Source organism: Mus caroli, unplaced genomic scaffold (assembly GCF_978045245.1).
Source record: "Mus caroli unplaced genomic scaffold, Mus_caroli_1 scaffold_16, whole genome shotgun sequence".
In the NCBI taxonomy this organism is placed as follows: Eukaryota; Metazoa; Chordata; class Mammalia; order Rodentia; family Muridae; genus Mus; species Mus caroli.
The window spans coordinates 9,606,009-9,623,734 of NW_028227271.1; the positions used below are offsets into that span (position 1 = coordinate 9,606,009).

The 17,726-nt window shown below is 43.4% G+C and overlaps 1 protein-coding gene across 1 annotated transcript; it reads left to right on the top strand.

The window, feature by feature from the left end:
• Window positions 1-571: 571 nt before the first annotated feature.
• On the top strand, window positions 572-12,663 carry Twf1 (twinfilin actin binding protein 1). Its single transcript, XM_021183776.3, has 9 exons — window positions 572-693; window positions 2,158-2,235; window positions 3,959-4,137; window positions 4,964-5,059; window positions 6,025-6,129; window positions 7,567-7,692; window positions 9,093-9,243; window positions 9,392-9,513; window positions 10,601-12,663. The coding sequence occupies exons 1-9, from the start codon at window positions 669-671 to the stop codon at window positions 10,769-10,771; spliced, it is 1,053 nt and encodes a 350-aa protein (XP_021039435.1). The 5' UTR covers window positions 572-668; the 3' UTR covers window positions 10,772-12,663.
• The last annotated feature ends 5,063 nt before the right edge of the window (window positions 12,664-17,726 follow it).

Sequence of the window (17,726 nt, forward strand, 5' to 3'; positions counted from 1 at the left end):
CCCCGCCTGATAGGGCACATATTTGGTTTCAGAGTAGACTTTTTTTTTTCTCTTTTTTGAAGTGAGAACAGTGGTTTTGTGTGATAGTGACCAATTGAAAAGTGAACAGCTTGAGATTCAAATCATGGGGAAAATAATGGAGAACTCTACAGTCTCTTATTTTAAAATGGGCCAGGAGTGGTCTTGAGCTCTATCTTGCTTTGCAAATGTTTAGCTGTTTTATCTTTCGCCTTAAAGTGGCCTTTTCTTTACAGCAAAGGATATGTCTTTCACGCAGAAAGCGTTTGTTTGGGAAAATGGCTATTTTTCCCTCTAAAGCATTTTGATGAGGTGTCGCTGCGGCGTGTGATAGACACACAGCCCCACTGTCACAAGGTGCATCCCGGACAGAAACAGCAGCAGCAGAGGGGTGGGGTGATTGCCGGGAAAGGGCGGGGCCAATGCCTTAAGGGGCGGGGCTTGTGACGACAATGAGAGTAGCCAGTGAAAGAACAGGGGGCGGGATCCTAGGCGGGGCCTATGTCGCTCCGGAGAGCGGGGGCTGGTGCTGGGGGCGGGGCTGAGAGTCGCGGGCCGATGACGCGCAGGCGGAGCCGCTACTTCCTGGATCCGCCGGCCGGGGCCGCTACCGCACCCTGCGCCGGAGCCGGGAGCCTGGGGCCGCCGCCATGTCCCACCAGACCGGCATCCAAGGTAACGGCGCCACGGGGCAGGGGCTCCCGGGAGGCTGCGGGCCGGAGCGCTGGAGGCGCGGACGGCATTGGAGCTGCTCTGGGTGCGACGGCCCCGACTGTGTCCCTCGCGGCCCTCCCGGGCGGCCGCCACGTAACAGGCCGGTGGTGGCTGCCAGAGAACCGAGGATGTGAGGATGTCCCGGGCGACCCCGCTGCATCCCGGCCCCGGTGCCGAGAGCAGGAAGACCGAAGCTGGCTGGGCTCCTGCCGCCGGCCAGCCGAGCGACTTTTTCCTCGGGACCCGCCAAAGGAGATTGCTCCAGCACTCAGATCGTTTGAAAAACAAACAGCTCCCACCGCTGTAGGCTGCCTCCCGAACTCCCCGGATTTTTCTCTCAGAACGCGGGTGTGCCTTCCTTCCGGAGAAATCCCGAGTAGGGAGTGTTTTTCCATCTTTGGATGCTTGCACCCCAGGCAGCTGCAAAGTCTGATCTGTGTAGCTGCACCTCATGAACCCCGTGGAGACAGTTGAATGTGCAGTTTACTTGTGTATCTTACTCGCCGTTTATTATTTCCTGGTTGGAAAATAGGCAACTTGGACGTACTCAACCTCCTACGGAATCAAATAATATATCCCGGGGTTATTTAACGGGTTCTAATATAAACTAGAGCACTTCCCATAATAGTTGACTGAGCCTTTCCCCCGGGTGACCACTTAATAACTTGTTTTGTGTTTTAAAGGTTTTTGACACTACCACTTAATTCTGTGCACATACAGGCAAAAATAGCCTCCGATCTAAAAACATTTAATCCCCCTCCCGTGTTACTTTTGACATTTAAATATACCAAAATTATTGTTTAATGTTTGAGCCTTTTATATAACAAGACATAAATAATAGTCTTGCTTGGCAATCAACAACACAAGACCGAATTTGAAGCAATGATGACTACACAAGGAATAGGTTATTAAATGTTTATTTCCTGGGTGGCTTCTCTAGCTTTTTTTGACAAAGAGATGCAAGAAAAATGTAAACATTGTAAGATCTAGTGTATTTTACAGGTATTTCCTTTAATCAGTATAGGAGATTTGATCCTGTTGTTCTTGATGGACAGAGACAGGAGGTGATTTGATGAAGGAGCACACATCACAAACTTAAAATTGGACTATTAGAAGCAACTTGTTAACGGTTTTCAAACATGGAGCAATTTGTCTGTTACTGGGTTTGACTGAAAGCATTCACCCTAGTGTTACTTCTGCTACTGAGTTCTGTGGCTAAAATGTTGAAGTCCCTGTACTTCTCAATGCTAGTATTTAGTTTTTGCTCCTCCTCGCCAAGGCCGGTATTTTATCCTTCTGTTTTATAGTAACAATAAGAAAGGCCTGTATGCTCCACATGTTTCTTTAATTTATGTTTTCTTTAGGTGAATACAAACTAAACTACTTCTAGGTTTAAACATTTTTTCCCTTTATCATTTTCCACAGCAAGCGAAGATGTCAAAGAGATCTTTGCCCGAGCCAGAAACGGGAAATACAGACTTCTGAAAATATCTATCGAAAATGGTTAGTTAACAGTTTTAAGATACTCTGTGCCCCTGGAGGGTTAGCTGTTACAGTTTCAGGTTTCCAAGCCTTATGAGTAATTTGAACTATTAATCAGCATGAAGCAAGTTCAGAGCTTGCCTTTCAGCCTGTTTTCCTTTTAAACGGGGGGGGGGGGGGGGGGGGGGGGCATTGTGGGGACAGCAGGTGCTTTCTGGTGCGGAGGCTTCACCTGTTGTTTTTCTGCAGTACAATCTATGTCTAATGTCAGTGCTTCTAGAATGAAAATCAGTAGCCAGGCATTTATTGAAAAAAACTAATTATTTTGTGAGTTGTTCAATTAGCTGTGTTTTGAAGTAGAAACATTTTAGATATTTATTTGTTTGTTTTGTTTGTTTGTTTGGATCATACAGGGATCCTTTCTTGTTTGCAAACATTCTGAGAAAATGGCAAATTATAAATTAACTCCTTAATGTTAATTTTATGAACAGGGAAACTGGCTGAGTGGCTACATCTGATAGGAGATGGATTTGAAGAAACTGTTAATAACTTGATGTTGAAATGAATGTGCTGAAAATATTCTCTTGGCCTCAAATACCCTAAGACATTTTGTTTTGGAAAAATAGTTTGCTTTTTCATAAACTGGAACTAAATTAACTTTGTTTTCCATTTTCTGCTTATATATTTAACTGTGAAACTAGTTTAGAAAATCTTAAAGTCTGTAGGAACAAATGTATATACTTCAAAGCAGCTAAAATTGTGAATGTCAGTAAGCAAAATGGAAAGATAAAATGTATCTAATTCATACTTTAGGAAGAAAATTTCTATTTCTTAAATATTTTCCAGTTGTTTTTTTAATCTTGCGAAAATTGTTAAACTAGGAAGTTTCAGAGAATGAAAACATAAATACCCCCCTCTTAACTTAATGACCTCGTACTTTATAGTTTGTTCCCCACTTTGTTAACTGTTACTGTTCTCTAATGAGGGACAGCTTTTGACAGCTGTACTTTTCTTTTCTTTTCATGGAGCACCTGCAGTTGGAAAGATAGATAGATAGACAGACACACACACACACATATACACACATATATATAAAACCCATCATCTTTAGCACATAATGCTGTTTTTAAGTTCATATAAAGTGCATATTGTTATATGCTTGATCTTTATTCCTGGGATTTCTGGGGGATTTGTGTTGCTAGCACATGATGACTTTAAAGCACAGACAGTATTTTTATCTGACTGTACCACGGCGTGTTCTCTTACGGGGAAGGTGGAAGCTCTCATGGGTTTGCCCTGTTGCTGTGTCGTGCTGACTGCGGACCTGTCTGTGGGTACAGTGCCTGGGAATACTCCCTTCATAATCTTACATAGCTCTACAAGACAGCACTTAAAGCAGGTGGCGACTCGCAGTTGTAGTTTATGTGTTCAGGCAACAGTTAAACCGAGTAGTGTTGTCAAGTAGGAACTGAAGCATGCTTTGTAATTCTTTATAATTAAATAATTAATTTCAAGAATTACCATTTTGAGTCATAAATGAAGTTGTATATATGGTATAATATTTTATATATCTATATATGGTCATTTTCAACATTTTAACAAATAGAACTCTGATTGACCTCTACTTGACCATTTAACTGCACTGTTACTATAGGAATTGAGACCTACGTCACTCTTCTTGTCTTTATTACATTAGCACCCGATACGACACCGCATTCATCCGTTTCAAATTCTCCTTTCCTAGAGCAACTGGTGGTTGGGTCCTGTAGTCCACCTTCAGACTCCTGGGAACAGGATTATGACTCCTTTGTCTTGCCCCTGCTGGAGGACAAGCAGCCGTGCTATGTGTTATTCAGGTTAGACTCTCAGAATGCCCAGGGATATGAATGGATATTCATTGCATGGTCTCCAGATCATTCTCATGTGAGTAATTTTTTTGTAGTTTTGGTTTGTTTGGTTGGTTGGTTGGTTGGTTGGTGTTAAATGCTAGGAAGAATTTTTTTTATAATGAAGTATTCTCAGGCTAAAGGAAGGGTTAGAAGTGACAGTCTTTTCCCATAGAGGGATAATCCTTTCCCCCCAAACACACAAACATCTGATAGTAGACGGAAATACAGCAAAAGGTGGAATTGGATGTGAATATTGCTCAATATTTTAAAGAGTCTGGGGTTTATGATAAAAGGCTGATTTTTAAATACCATCTAGATATTCTGAAAAGATGACCTGTTTTTAATTTTGTCTGGAAGAAATAGCAGATTTCCCTGTTTGGAATTATGAAATTGTTTGTGCTAATTAATAGTGACCCCTGAGAGCTCCTCCGGCTCCTTACTAATAGAACCCATGTCCATCTCAGTGTTGCTCCCCCAGTGGCATCCGCCATCCCGAGTCCAGGAACACTTGATTCTTATGCAGTAACGTCTGCTCTAGCTTTGAGTAAAATAGCACGGCAAAGGCTGCTTTCTATTGATCTCCCCCTCATAGTTTAAAATAGTACTTTAGGCTATTTTTTATTCTAACAGCTAATTTTGTACTTTGTAAAGCCAGGAGCTTATTTTGTATTTTAAACAAGCATACTACATAATGTAAGACCTGCTGTAATGGTCATTAATGGTTTAGACACCCATTTTACAGTTGTCAGTGTCAGCCCGATCTGTTTAAGTACTGAAGATTTTAATACATCAGTGCTTTTATAATGGTATATTTTATAAAATTAATACTGTTAACATCTAAAACCTTCACCATTATGTAGGTACGTCAGAAAATGCTGTATGCGGCAACAAGAGCGACTCTGAAGAAAGAATTTGGAGGTGGCCACATTAAAGATGAAGTGTTTGGAACAGTAAAGGTGCAAAACTTACATTTATTTCAAAAACCTTACATTTATATGAGTTTTTTATGTTTCAAAACAAAAATAAACCAAAGCTGGTGAAGCCAGGCATGGTAAGCCAAACCTGTTGTAATCACAGCGTGTGGGAGGGAGAGAGGGAGGCAACATACTCTCTGAGAGTGGCAGCAGCCTGGTCTACAGACTGAGTTCCAGGACAGTCAGGGCTGCAGAGAGAGACCCTGTCTCAGAATAACAAAAGGGGAAAGAAGAAGATAGATAGATAGGGGTTTCAGTGTCTCGGTCTATAAGTGCAAGGCGGGCATTGTTCTAGCTCAAGATTTGCAAGTTTGTGCTAATAAATTTGCTTGTCTCTCTTTGATGTTGAGAATAAACACTATTGAATACCCTTATCGTTTAGTTTGTGTGCTGCATTGATACATTAATGATTTATTTATGAATTAAGATGGTTAGACTCTACTTAAAACCAGCTGGCTCATGCGTCAGAAGATGACATGCTTTAGCCAGTAGAAGGGCGTGATTTCTCTCCCCATGAGCTAGGAGGTGGGCTGGCCTCTCAGCTTTCTCACTTGTGGCCTTCTGAGGGCCGCATGCTCACGATTACACCTCTTTGACTTGCTTCTTGTGTGATGAATACTTGTGCAGATGCCACATAAGTGACTTTAATATAGGATTTAGACTTAGTGAATGACTCTGAACAGTTTGAATTCCCATGGGGCATGCTGACTCTCGGGGGTCCCGAGGCTCGAAGCTTGGCTGACCAGACTGAGACAGAAGATGTATGCTTCCTGCCTTGAGGACCAGAGGAGGATGCAGTTGTCTGAAGCCCTCAGCACGGGATGGAAGCTGGGCTGGAGAGAAGCCTCCCGCTGGGGAGTGCCTTCTTCTCTATTGCGTTTGTTTTCTAGTGTAACCTCAGCATGGTTGTATTTCTGGGGAATAATAGTTTATGTCTTTGTGTACAGGAGGACGTATCATTACATGGATATAAAAAGTACTTGCTGTCCCAGTCTTCCCCTGCCCCGCTGACTGCCGCTGAGGAAGAATTACGGCAGATTAAAATCAATGAGGTAGGTCACAGACAACCTAAACCTGCTTCAGGGTGTCCAGTGTGTCAGGACAGCGTGTTTAATGCATAGACCTGGAGGACCCACAAGTTGGGTCCGTTAGGTTTCTTCTGTTTAGGTTAAAAACAGATCTGTGTGCTTTACGTGTTTTCAGAAAGCAAGTAAAACATTCACATTAAAGTAACAGCAGTCCCGAAAGGGCTGTGCCTGAGATCACAAAGTTAATACAGACTTCCTGCGGGAAGCTCTGCACCGTGAGGACAGAGAACAGAGAAAAAAGTGTGTTACCCAGCGACTGCAAAGAGCTTTCTACACCTGCAGAAAGAACATCTTTAAAGAATATATTACTTCAGGGACTGGCGTTTACTGAAGAGAGTAAAGTTAAGATGCCAGCGGCTGCTTACATTTCTAGACAGGCTTTCATTTCTGTGACCTTGGATGGAGACGTGTGTGGAAAGCTGAGAATTTGTGATGCACATTGAAGCCAGGAGACCTGGAGCCAGGGTTTAATGCTTTTCCTCAGCCATCTTAGTTGGCTTTTATAATGGCTCTCTTTCTACTGAAACTTTACAGAGAAGAACATGGTGCCCCAAACCTCTGTTCACTCATCATCATAATAGGCTGGGCCAGACTGGCGATGACTCAGCACCTTTAATAGTCTGTCGATAGCAAGGACCTAGCATATATTTTAAACTAAAGTTGAGTGGGGCTTTTTATGTGACCTTACAAGTTTGATAGTTTGTTTTGTTTCTTGCAATCAGAGCCCAGAGGATCACATTGGGGTATGCACTTGCATCTGTTCTGTAACGTTCTCATTATCAGCATCACGCTGTAGAATTCATTCATCTCTTATGTAAAGTTTGCGTTCCACTTCCTGCTGCAATATTGCAAATGAGGCCCTCTCGTCCACCGAACATTGTTTAGTACAGAAAGCCCCACATCTGGAATGTGCACAGCTGGAGCTTGTTGAGCCTCGTGTTCTGTCTGTGTCCCGCGTCCTCCACGTCAGTGCATGGTGTCTGTGCTGCATCTCACATCCAGTAGAACAGAGTAGATTTTCCCTTCAGAAATCCTAGCAAGAAAAGTTTGTGCTTAAAGAGGTAAATCTGATGGCTCTCTGGAAGAGCATCTGTAGCTGCTTGGACCTGAGCCAGCCTGAGCTGAGGACACACCTCAGCCCTGACAGTGCCATCCAAGCATCCCTCCCAGTCGTTCACAGCCGTGTGTCATGCACTCTGCATGTCCACGGTATGCTAGCAGGGCAGTAAACCAGTGTGAGAAATGATTTGCCTCCTGCGTTTAAAATGTTTTAAGAATTTGAACCATATACTGGGAAAGGGTAAATGAGATTTACTGTATTTTTTTAAAGTACTGTATTTTTGCCAGTGGACATTGTTGAATACTGAAGCGTCACCAGTCAATTATATCTGTTGTACTCAGGTCCAAACTGATGTGAGTGTGGACACAAAGCACCAGACACTACAAGGCGTAGCATTTCCTATTTCTCGAGATGCCTTCCAGGCTTTGGAGAAGCTGAGTAAGAAGCAGCTCAACTATGTGCAGTTGGTAAGAGACACGGTGCCTCCGCGCCGCGACAGTGGCTCCTCTGATGGGTGGCTTCTGGCTTGGATAACTCTGACTTAACTAACCTTATGGTTTTGTTTTTCTTGTCCTTTTATTAACTCTTTCCTTTTAAGGCAGGGTCTCACTCTTTATTTACTTTTTTAAATCACAGAGTACTTTATGTGAAAAAGTCAGATAATCTATTGCCAGGGCCTTCCGGCTGGAAAGGGCTAACGGGGGCACAGCATCCAGGGCAAAAGACTGATGACCTCTGGCCTGTAAGCTCTCTCTCTGTGCTTCAGTAAGCGCTGGGAAACTTAACCCTACTTACTCTGTAGACGTCATAGATGATTCCCTGCAATCACCCTGCTGGATAGCAGCCGGGAGTTCAGGAGAGGATTTATTGCTAGTGGTCCTTTTTCTGCTGAGTCAGCCAGAAGCCTCTCGCTGGCCAGGGAGCTCATTAACTTTTTCTCTCGTTAACCCAAGAGAAAAGCAAAGGAAAGATGTCACTCACAGACATACACACCCCAAAGAGGGAAGGAAAGATCTCACTCACACAGACACACCCAATAAAGCGGGGAAATGGCTGCAGTGCCTTTTGTTATTGCTTTCAGCCTTTTATATCCTAACACAAAGCTGTTCTCTGTGTGAGGAAGAATTGCCTGCTAGGTAAAAGGTCACATGAAGGGAAGTAACAGGATATCACTAATAAGGTCAAAGCCGTGTTTCAGTCTGTAAACTCATAAGTTCAAAGCTATTTACACTATTTACATGGCCTTGGCTTGGTGCACACCTGTGGCCTCATCCTTGGAACCTGAATGTTTTCCTGGATCACAAATTTGTCCCAAGCCTATTTCTCTCTTTATTGTAATTATGAAAGCTCAGTTGTATTTCTTATTATGAAGCCTTTACTTTTTACTTACTATTACGACGAATGGGCACATTCTATTCTTAATTCTAACTTTATTACGTCTTTCTAGCAAAACAACCATATCTTAAAACTTTATTCCTAACCTTATTTGATTCAAATCAGGGAAGTTTGTAAAATCATTAATTTATCTAAACAGCATTAATTCGTGAATATTTATCTTTATGTTGATCTGCAGAAAATCTACTCAATAGGGTAGGCTAATGCCCATGGATTATTATATTAATTTAATAATAACAGGAGAGACATTTCAGCTACAAGAAACAAACAGTTCTGAGATGAAGTCTTTCTGGGACCTTGCCTCTCAGAGCTCGCCCATTTTAGTCCATGCAAGAAGGTGGGCCACCTCTGGGAAGGCCTTAGCCTCTCCTCGATGGCTCCTGACAGTCCACGCCTCTGTACATCATCTTTGACTCTCATCTAAGTTAATTTATGTTTTACCTGTTTCACAAGTGCTATTTCTTTTTGATAGGAAATAGATATAAAAAATGAAACAATAATTTTGGCCAACACAGAAAATACAGAACTAAGAGATTTGCCAAAGAGGATTCCCAAGGATTCCGCGCGCTACCATTTCTTTCTGTACAAGCATTCCCACGAAGGAGACTACTTAGAGTCCGTAGGTATGTGGCGCCTGCCTGCCTTACCTTCCGTGCGGTACCTTCTGTCTCAGCACTGTATGCTTCTGTGCTTCTTGCCAGGAGCTTAGATGCAATTTGAGGAAGGTTTGCTTTTGTTGAGATTTCTAATTGTTGTTATTTGAACTTACAGTTTTTATTTATTCGATGCCTGGATACACGTGCAGCATAAGAGAGCGGATGCTGTATTCCAGCTGCAAGAGCCCTCTGCTCGAGATTGTAGAGCGACAGCTACAGATGGATGTGATCAGAAAGGTGGGCTGTGCCTTTCCAAGTGCCGTGGCTCACACAGGAGAATACTTAGTCTTAGAGTTTCCATCCTCAGTCCTTGGAGCCTGCAGAGTGCCCTGTCATGAGCCCGTGGTTAGATATGTGCTAAGTGCGTGGTAGCTGTAGGCCACCGTGGCTGGCTAAGTGTAAACAGAATAAAGTGTAAGATTCCCTTTCTTAACGCTGATAGTCACTAGTGCTCATTGGCCATCTGTAGCATTAGGATTGCAACATATAGAACATTTCTGCCAGTTTACAAAGCGGGGTGTTGCTACCAGGTCTCCATATATCTTCTTAAATGCAGGTAGGGTATAGGCAAAGATTCTTCCTTATAAACTGCTGGTGTTGGGGTGCTGAGCCTAGAGCAGTTCTAGATTCTGTCTGTCACTCAGTGTATGCTAGCACCTTTCACAAAGGGTCAGCTGACGCTGCACAAGACCAGACAGTAAACATCTTAGGCTTTGCCAGCAGACCTGGGTGTCTTCCTCATGTTTTTGTTGTTTTTGAAGCCCCTTAAAGTGTGAATTGCCAAGCCGGGCATGGTGGCGCACGCCTTTAATCCCAGCACTTGGGAGGCAGAGGCAGGCGAATTTCTGAGTTCGAGGCCAGCCTGGTCTACAAAGTGAGTTCCAGGACAGCCAGGGCTACACAGAGAAACCCTGTCTCGAAAAAACCAAAAAAAAAAAAAAAAAAAAAAGTGTGAATTGCCCTAAAGTTGGGGTAGAGATTTGGTCTGTGGGCCATCATTGGCCTAACCCTGTTGTAGAGAGACTCTAGGTAGCCCAGAGGATAAAGGAGCAAGTGAGGTGTTTGAATTCGTAAGGCAGGGCAGCTGGAGGGCACAGTGCTCAGTGCTGCCGGGAAATGTTACCTTTAGGAGCCGTGGTGAGAGGCTGCGTTCGTGTCTCCCAGAAGGGATGGAAGGCAGCAGGCTTTACAGCCGCAGCCCTTGCTTGTTCTCATGTGGAAGGTGTGGGGACACTCATGGAGGCATCCGCAGCTGGACGCCGGCTTACAGTTCTGAAGGTTCCCTGACGTTGTTTGACACCGGTGGTGCCTTCCTCTCTTGCAGATTGAGATAGACAATGGGGATGAGCTGACTGCGGATTTCCTGTACGATGAAGTCCACCCCAAGCAGCATGCACATAAGCAGAGTTTTGCTAAACCGAAAGGTCCTGCGGGAAAGAGGGGGATCCGAAGATTGATTAGGGGCCCAGCGGAAGCAGAAGCCACTACTGACTAAAACTGTCTTATTAAATGTTGCAATATAGTTTTGTAAAATTTCCAGCTTTTAGTACAAGGAGAACTGAAATCATTCCATGTTGATATAGTTGGGAGGAAAATTGTACTTTTTGAAAAATAGCACTTTTCACTTCTATGTATTTTTTAAATTAATGCTATAGAAGACTCATGATTTTTATTTTTTAGTTAAAACTAGACAAGGTTTCGACATAGTGATGTTTGGTTTTGTCACACTGTTTTCATAACGTGTTGATTCCACACTTTCACATAACCTTCAATATTTTCCATAGGTGGGCCAGTTCCACCAAGCATAAGGCCTTGCTCTTTAGAACTCTGTAGTGAGGTCTAATTTTCCCTATAAAGGGAAGCGAAGGACCCTGAGATACTCACACCTGTTGAGTACGTCAAGGAGCCTGGGAGGAGGCGGGCAGCTGCTTGCTTTGAGCATGCTCAGGAGGGGCTGTCTGCCTCGGTGGAGAAAGGCAAACTGCAGCAGGGCTTCCTGTCCCACCTCTCCATTGTAGTAGCATCAGATCTCAGAAACGCAGTTCACACTGAAGCTCGAAAGGTACCAGACAGTGCAGGCTTTCCCCCCGGCACTGGAAGACTGGCGTCCAGTAAGGTCTTTGCAGAGCTTTCAAGCTGTCTATTTCCAAAGTGAGTCCAAAGGGGCTGAAGTCAGACGTGTTCATGTTCGAAAGCCAAGAATCACTCAAAAAGAAACAAAACTAAAGAAAAATGTTGGAAGTTTCAAGGGTTTTTTTTTTTTTGGTTTTGTGTTTTGGTTTGGTTTTTGTTTTTCTCTTTGAAACCATGTATCTTAAAGCAAATTGTCTGGTTTTTTGTTTTTCTCTTTGAAACCATGTATCTTAAAGCAAATTGTCCTGTTGCTTGGGAGCAAGTGTTCAGATCTAAAATTATTGATTTCTACTACTTAGTAGGCTGACACAGATAATACTTAGCCCAGGGCTCTTGTTTCAGTGAATAATGTCTCTCAGAACACGGGTTGTCTGAAGCTTTGTGTTTTCAGTTACAGCCTAGAGAGTTTAGAGCCTCAAGAGTTCTTTGTTACTTGAAATAGAGGGAGTTAGAACACTTGGTGATTTAATCTGCTAAACCTGCTGCAGAGCCATAACTGAGAAGTTCTGAAGTGGACCATCATGTCCAGGATCTGGAAGTCCTTGACCTGAACTTCATGCTGCACAAGATAATGTCAGTAATGTACATTTCATGGTATGAAATATGAAGCACCCATTGCAGAGCCTTATTACCTAATACACCTTTCAGAAATTCAGCGTGTATTCACATAGACCATAAGAGGAATTGCAGGCTGATGGAAATTTTTAAAAATAGATTTGAGTATTGTGTGTTTTGTTTGTTTACAAATACGTAGACTTTACTACTTACATATGCAGGACAGTCGACAGTGACGTCACACTTGTTTACGAGAGGTAAACTTTTTAGTTGTACGTGTGTACAGTTGTCACACGTGCCATAGAGTGCTGCACTGAGAGTCCTGGAGCCGTGTCTAGACCATCACCACAGCTGCCATTTCAAGCAGAGGGAGTACTACGTGTCCTGGATCCAGAACCAGTGGGGACTGTTCTGAGGCCTCGCGTGCAATTATGCTCTGAAGCCTATTACACTACATCACAGTCAATGCACATTCCAGAGTATAGATGTGATCCTGTAACCCTACTAATGAGTAAACCAATGATTGCTGAGAATCATGTATGCATTTGTTTTAGGGTATAACTCATTGTTTACACTATGTTTTAGGTGACAATAGATGTGAATAACATCCCCAATAAATTTATATAGCAGTGAAAAATTACATGTCTTCTGTGGACATTTTATAAGTGCATTTTATATCAATAAAATTTTTCTCTTTGAGTTGTGTATGTTGGCTTTCTGGTACATTTCAAGTGCTTGGATAACTTTGCACGGTCTAATACCTGCTGATTCTATGTGATGATTTCATTAGACTGCTTAATTTTACAAAATTTTAACTAGTTGAAAACCTCGGCAAGAACAGTTATGAGCACTGAGTGCTTAATGTAGATTAAAGTTGCCCTACAGAAATGTAGCAAGGATGAAAATACATCTAGTTGCTGAGTTCCCTCCGTGATAAAAAGCACCGCCTTGAGATAGTGGTGGGTGCCTAAACTTCCAGCATGTTCCAGAACAGCTTTACGTACACAGACCCTGTCTTGTCTCCCCCCCCCCCCAACCTCATCCCCCAGGACAATAGATGTCCAGTGTGCTTGGCGCAGGTTATAAAGAACTGCTTATTTCCCAGTTGTAAGGGCTAGGGCGCTCTAGGTGAAGATGCGGCTGTGCTCTCCATGTGAAAGACTGGTGCCTTTTCAATTCACTCAGTATGAAGTCCTTCTGGGGGGTGGGGGGGGGGGTGCATGTTGAACAATAGATGTGTTTGTTAGCAGTTTTGAAAAAGAGCTGATTTAGGGCAGGTAAAGGCACTTTGCACCAATCCCAACAAGATTGATCCCCAGGACCTAACCACGGAGAGAATCCACTCCAAGTGCCCCTCTGGCCTGCATCTGTTCACTGCCGTATGCATGCCCACACACTAAGTAAATGTAATGAAACCAGTCCCGCAAAGCATCTTTTTGTTTGGAGAACTAAGATATTTCGCCCACGGCATGCACAGTGACCGTAGGTACTCATTTTCTCGGCATGTATAGGGTGAGTGTGGTGGGTTCATTTTCTGTCCTGGGCTCCTATCCAGAGGTTCTGCTGTAGTGAATGGGCCTAGCAATCAGCTCCTCGGGTGATGGGAACACTACCTTAAGTGACACTGTGGCTAAAACGCTGTGTGGTGGCATGTAGCAGTTATGACGGTGTGATCCCGACAAGCCTCTGCTGTTTTCTAGCTTCTGCATGATGTGACTCAAGACTTTTGTCACTCGGCTCATTGGCTATTCCCAATGGTCCAAAAACTATGACCTTAGAAACGTCCTCATGCTGGATCACTCTAACCGGTTAGATGGAATATCTGAGAGACATGAACTTGAGTTGGGGAAGATGAGGCTTTTTCCGGCACAAAGGCATCTGAGCAGCTGGGAGCCAAGAAACACCACCAAGGCACACCGTGCAACAAACCTCACAGATTTATTAAGAACAAATGGGGGCTGCCTCTGAATGGGAAGAGAACAGAGGGCTCAGGGGAGGGGTGGGCTTTTATAGGGCCTTTGGAGCATGCACAGAGAGCTAGTGGAAATGTATAGTGCAGCTGGAAGGGTTGCTTGGCAACCAACTCTGAAACATTGTTTGGCCCTTTTAAAGCTGAGTCACAGGGGTGGTGAATTCCAGTGTCAGAGCTGGGGTAGGATGGGGGCAGGGTAATTTTCCACTGGCCTGTTACCCTATTCAAGATTTATTTCGGCTCAGGGTCTCAGAGTGTTGGGTCTGTGGTCACTAGGCTTCATTGAGGCTGAGCTTGAGAGGCAGGACGCCATAACCTTTATCACCTTTCTGTGACCCGGAAGCAAAGTGAAGGTGGAAGGAGAGAGTTGTCTGCATCCAGCCATCTCAGGGACAACTTCTCCATCTTTCTGGCAGGGTTAAAATGAGTTCATGGTCCTAGGCCCAGGAACCAACTCTGACCAACTAACTCCCTTTACATTCTGGGCTCTGAGACCAAATGTCCAGGAGAATGAGTTAAGGGCCATGAAGCCGGGTGCCCTGGATAAGACCCAGTCTCCAATGGATAACCTCTTGCTTAATCCTTAATGTCAAAATACTATTGGGTATCTCTGAAGCTCACCCCCCAACTCCGACCCCCACTTTACGGTTTTACTTTTTAAATACGCCTTGCAACTTCCTTTCACGGATGCAGTCAGCTCCCAGGTCTGTGCTGTCGTCCCCGACTGGTCGGTTTTTGCTGCCTAATTCAAATAAAGATCTTGCTTTGCTGGATTCTTGTGCCTCCTGGGGTTGTTTTGGTTTTTCCGACCCCAAGAAAGGGAGTTTGGTTTTGTAACAAAGCCTCATATAATCCAAACTCATATTAACCCATTCTTGAGTGGCACCTGACCAGTGGCTACGTCACTAAAGAGGTTTCTCCCTCTTCTAGAAATCATTAAATTTCCTGTAGATAGGAAAAGTGGGGCCTTGGAATCCTTCTCCCTCTAGTTACCATTAACTGATCCTGTGAGTTCATGTGTCTTCCGTGACATTGTTGACAGGTCTGATCTTGTGCAGGTCTGCAGGTAATTACAGCAAATGTGAGTTCAAGAGAACTCATGGGCTGCGGAGATGGCTCAGTAAGCAAAGGTCCTAGCCACAAAAGCCTGACAACCTGAGTTTGATTGCTAGAATCCACTAAGAAGGCAGATATGGTGACATCCATTTGTCCTTTGGTCTCTCCTGTGGCAAGATGGGAGACAGAAACCACTGCCTCAGTAAGGTTGAAGGCAAGAACCTACTCCTGCAACATCCATTGTCTTTCACATATGCGCCACAGTATACTCACACATCTGAGCAACTCAAAATAACTTCAGGAAGTCCCTGAAACTGACCAGATTCACTAGAGCCCACCCCCACCCCCCAAGAGTAAACAAGAATGTTAGGAGTCATTTTCAGAGAAGCAAAGCTGCAAAGAAGCCTCTGAGGTCAGACAGGCTCTGGGAAGAAGCCAAAACCAGCTCAGCTGCCTGGCAAGAGGCTTAGACCAACTGAGTCACTTGGAAAGGACACCCTTCAGCATGTTGAGCTGCCTGCAGGCTGTGCAGTGTGCTCCAGGTTCCCAGCTTTGTGAGCTGTCACTCATGCTGGGGAGGGCTTTGATGACACAGCTGTCTTTGAGTCATTTCTGCTCCTGTGAGTAACCCTTCACCCATCTTCTTGTAAGTAACCCCAGTTAACTCATTGGTTCACCAAATTGATCTTGATGGTATTCATGCTTTGGTCTGTCAGGGCTTCCCTATTTGGGGTTAGTAAAAGCATGTGTAGTATCTAGCACCCTGCCCTGGGGAAAAAGTTACTTTGTAACAAACATACACATCCTGCCAAGTGACTTTGTAGCAAACATAACAGCACTCAAGGAGCCACATCTGAGAGTAAGACAATTGATGGCAATTCTCTCTCAGCAGGGAACAAACACACAGTAAGTTCCAGCTTGACTGCTTTGTGTCCTGTAACCCGAATGTGTCCTGTCATCAGCAGTTTGGTCTTACCTTTTAGTTATGGTGAACAATTAACAGGAGCGGCAATCTCTGAATTGGTTAGAGGCCTCAGAGACTATAGACCAAATGACCTTATGATTCCAGAAAGTAGCTCTTACCCGAGCTGGTTACCACCCTACATTTATTTATTTATTTATTTATTTATTTATTTATTTATTTATTTATTTATTTAACTAGACTACCAAGTATCAGATTTCCTTATGGTGTTTTCTTAGGACCTAGTTTTGATTGACCCTTCCCCTCTGTCTCCTACCCCATCTCCCCGCCCCCATCCTACTTAACCCTTCTACTCCCAGTAATTCTTCTCTCCTTGCTTTTTAAAGATATTACTTTTTATTTTAATCATGTGTATATGTGTGTGCATGTAAATGCAGTGCCTGTAAAGGCCAGAGGAGAGTGTCTGACCCCTTAGAGCTGGAGTTAAGGCAGTTGTGAGCTGCCAGCGTGGGTGCTGGGAACCAAACTCAGGTCCTCTGCAAATCAGTGCACATTCTTGGCATCATCTCTCCAGACCTGTCCCCTCAACTTACACAGCACACGTGTTTATACCCTCCCCAACCTGAAATCCACATTGCATGTCCTCTTGTGGACCCCTTTCTAGGTCCCTGGGTTCTTTCCATACTCCCAAAGAAACACAAACGGAAGAAAATTAGAACTTAGAACCCACCTAGGAGAGGAAATATTAAATATCTACCTTTTTGAGCCAGAGCTATCTCAATATACTTTCCACCTCTATCCCTTCTCTTAGAGATCACATTTTTCTTTATGTCTGATTAAAATGCCTTACTTTCGTTATTCATTCATCTGTCAGTGACAGCTAGTCTGATTCTATTTCTTTGTTATTATGACTGAAGAGACTACAGACATGAATGCACAAGTATCTTTAAGCCCTTTAGGTCTACGCCCAGGCTTGGAAAACCTGGGTTACATGGTAGTTTCATATTTAGATTTTTGTGACATCACCACATTGATTTCCACAGTGCCTATACCAGCTTTCACTCCCACCAGCAATGAAAAGTGAAACAGGGCTTACTTTTCTCTGCATCCTTGCCAGCATTTGTTATACACACACACACACACAACACACACAACACACACACACATATATATGTATATATATATATATATATATATATATATACACACACACACATTATATATGTATACATACACACATATATATGTATACAATACATATACACATATGTGCATATGTATATATATGTGTGTGTGCATATATGTGTAGATATACATGTGTGTATATGTATCTATATATATGTGTGTATATATATGCATATATAAATACACACATAATATGTATATCATTGTAACTGGGTTAAGATAGAACCTCAGAGTAGTTTTAATTTGAATTTCTAAAGATGTTGGACATGTTTTTAAAACTTATTAGTAATCTGTCTTCCTTTTGGGGAGCTACCTATTTAGTTCTTTAGCTGTTTGTGTGTGTGTGTGTGTGTGTGTGTGTGTGTGTGTGTGTGTAGAACCTGAGAGAGTTGTTTCTATCTTTCCATGATTTGGGTCCCAGGGATCAAACCTAGGTTCTTAGCCTCAGTAGTTAGCACAGTTTTCAGCGGGGGCCATCTCCTTGACCCAGAGGATTTTGCATCAAGGTTCTTCAAGGGCATTCAGCTCTAACGTTTTGTTGTTCCTTTGTCTGGTTTTGATGTCAGGGCAATAGTGGCACTGTAACAGAAGTTTGTAGGTACTGCATGCTTTGCAGTTTCATGAAGT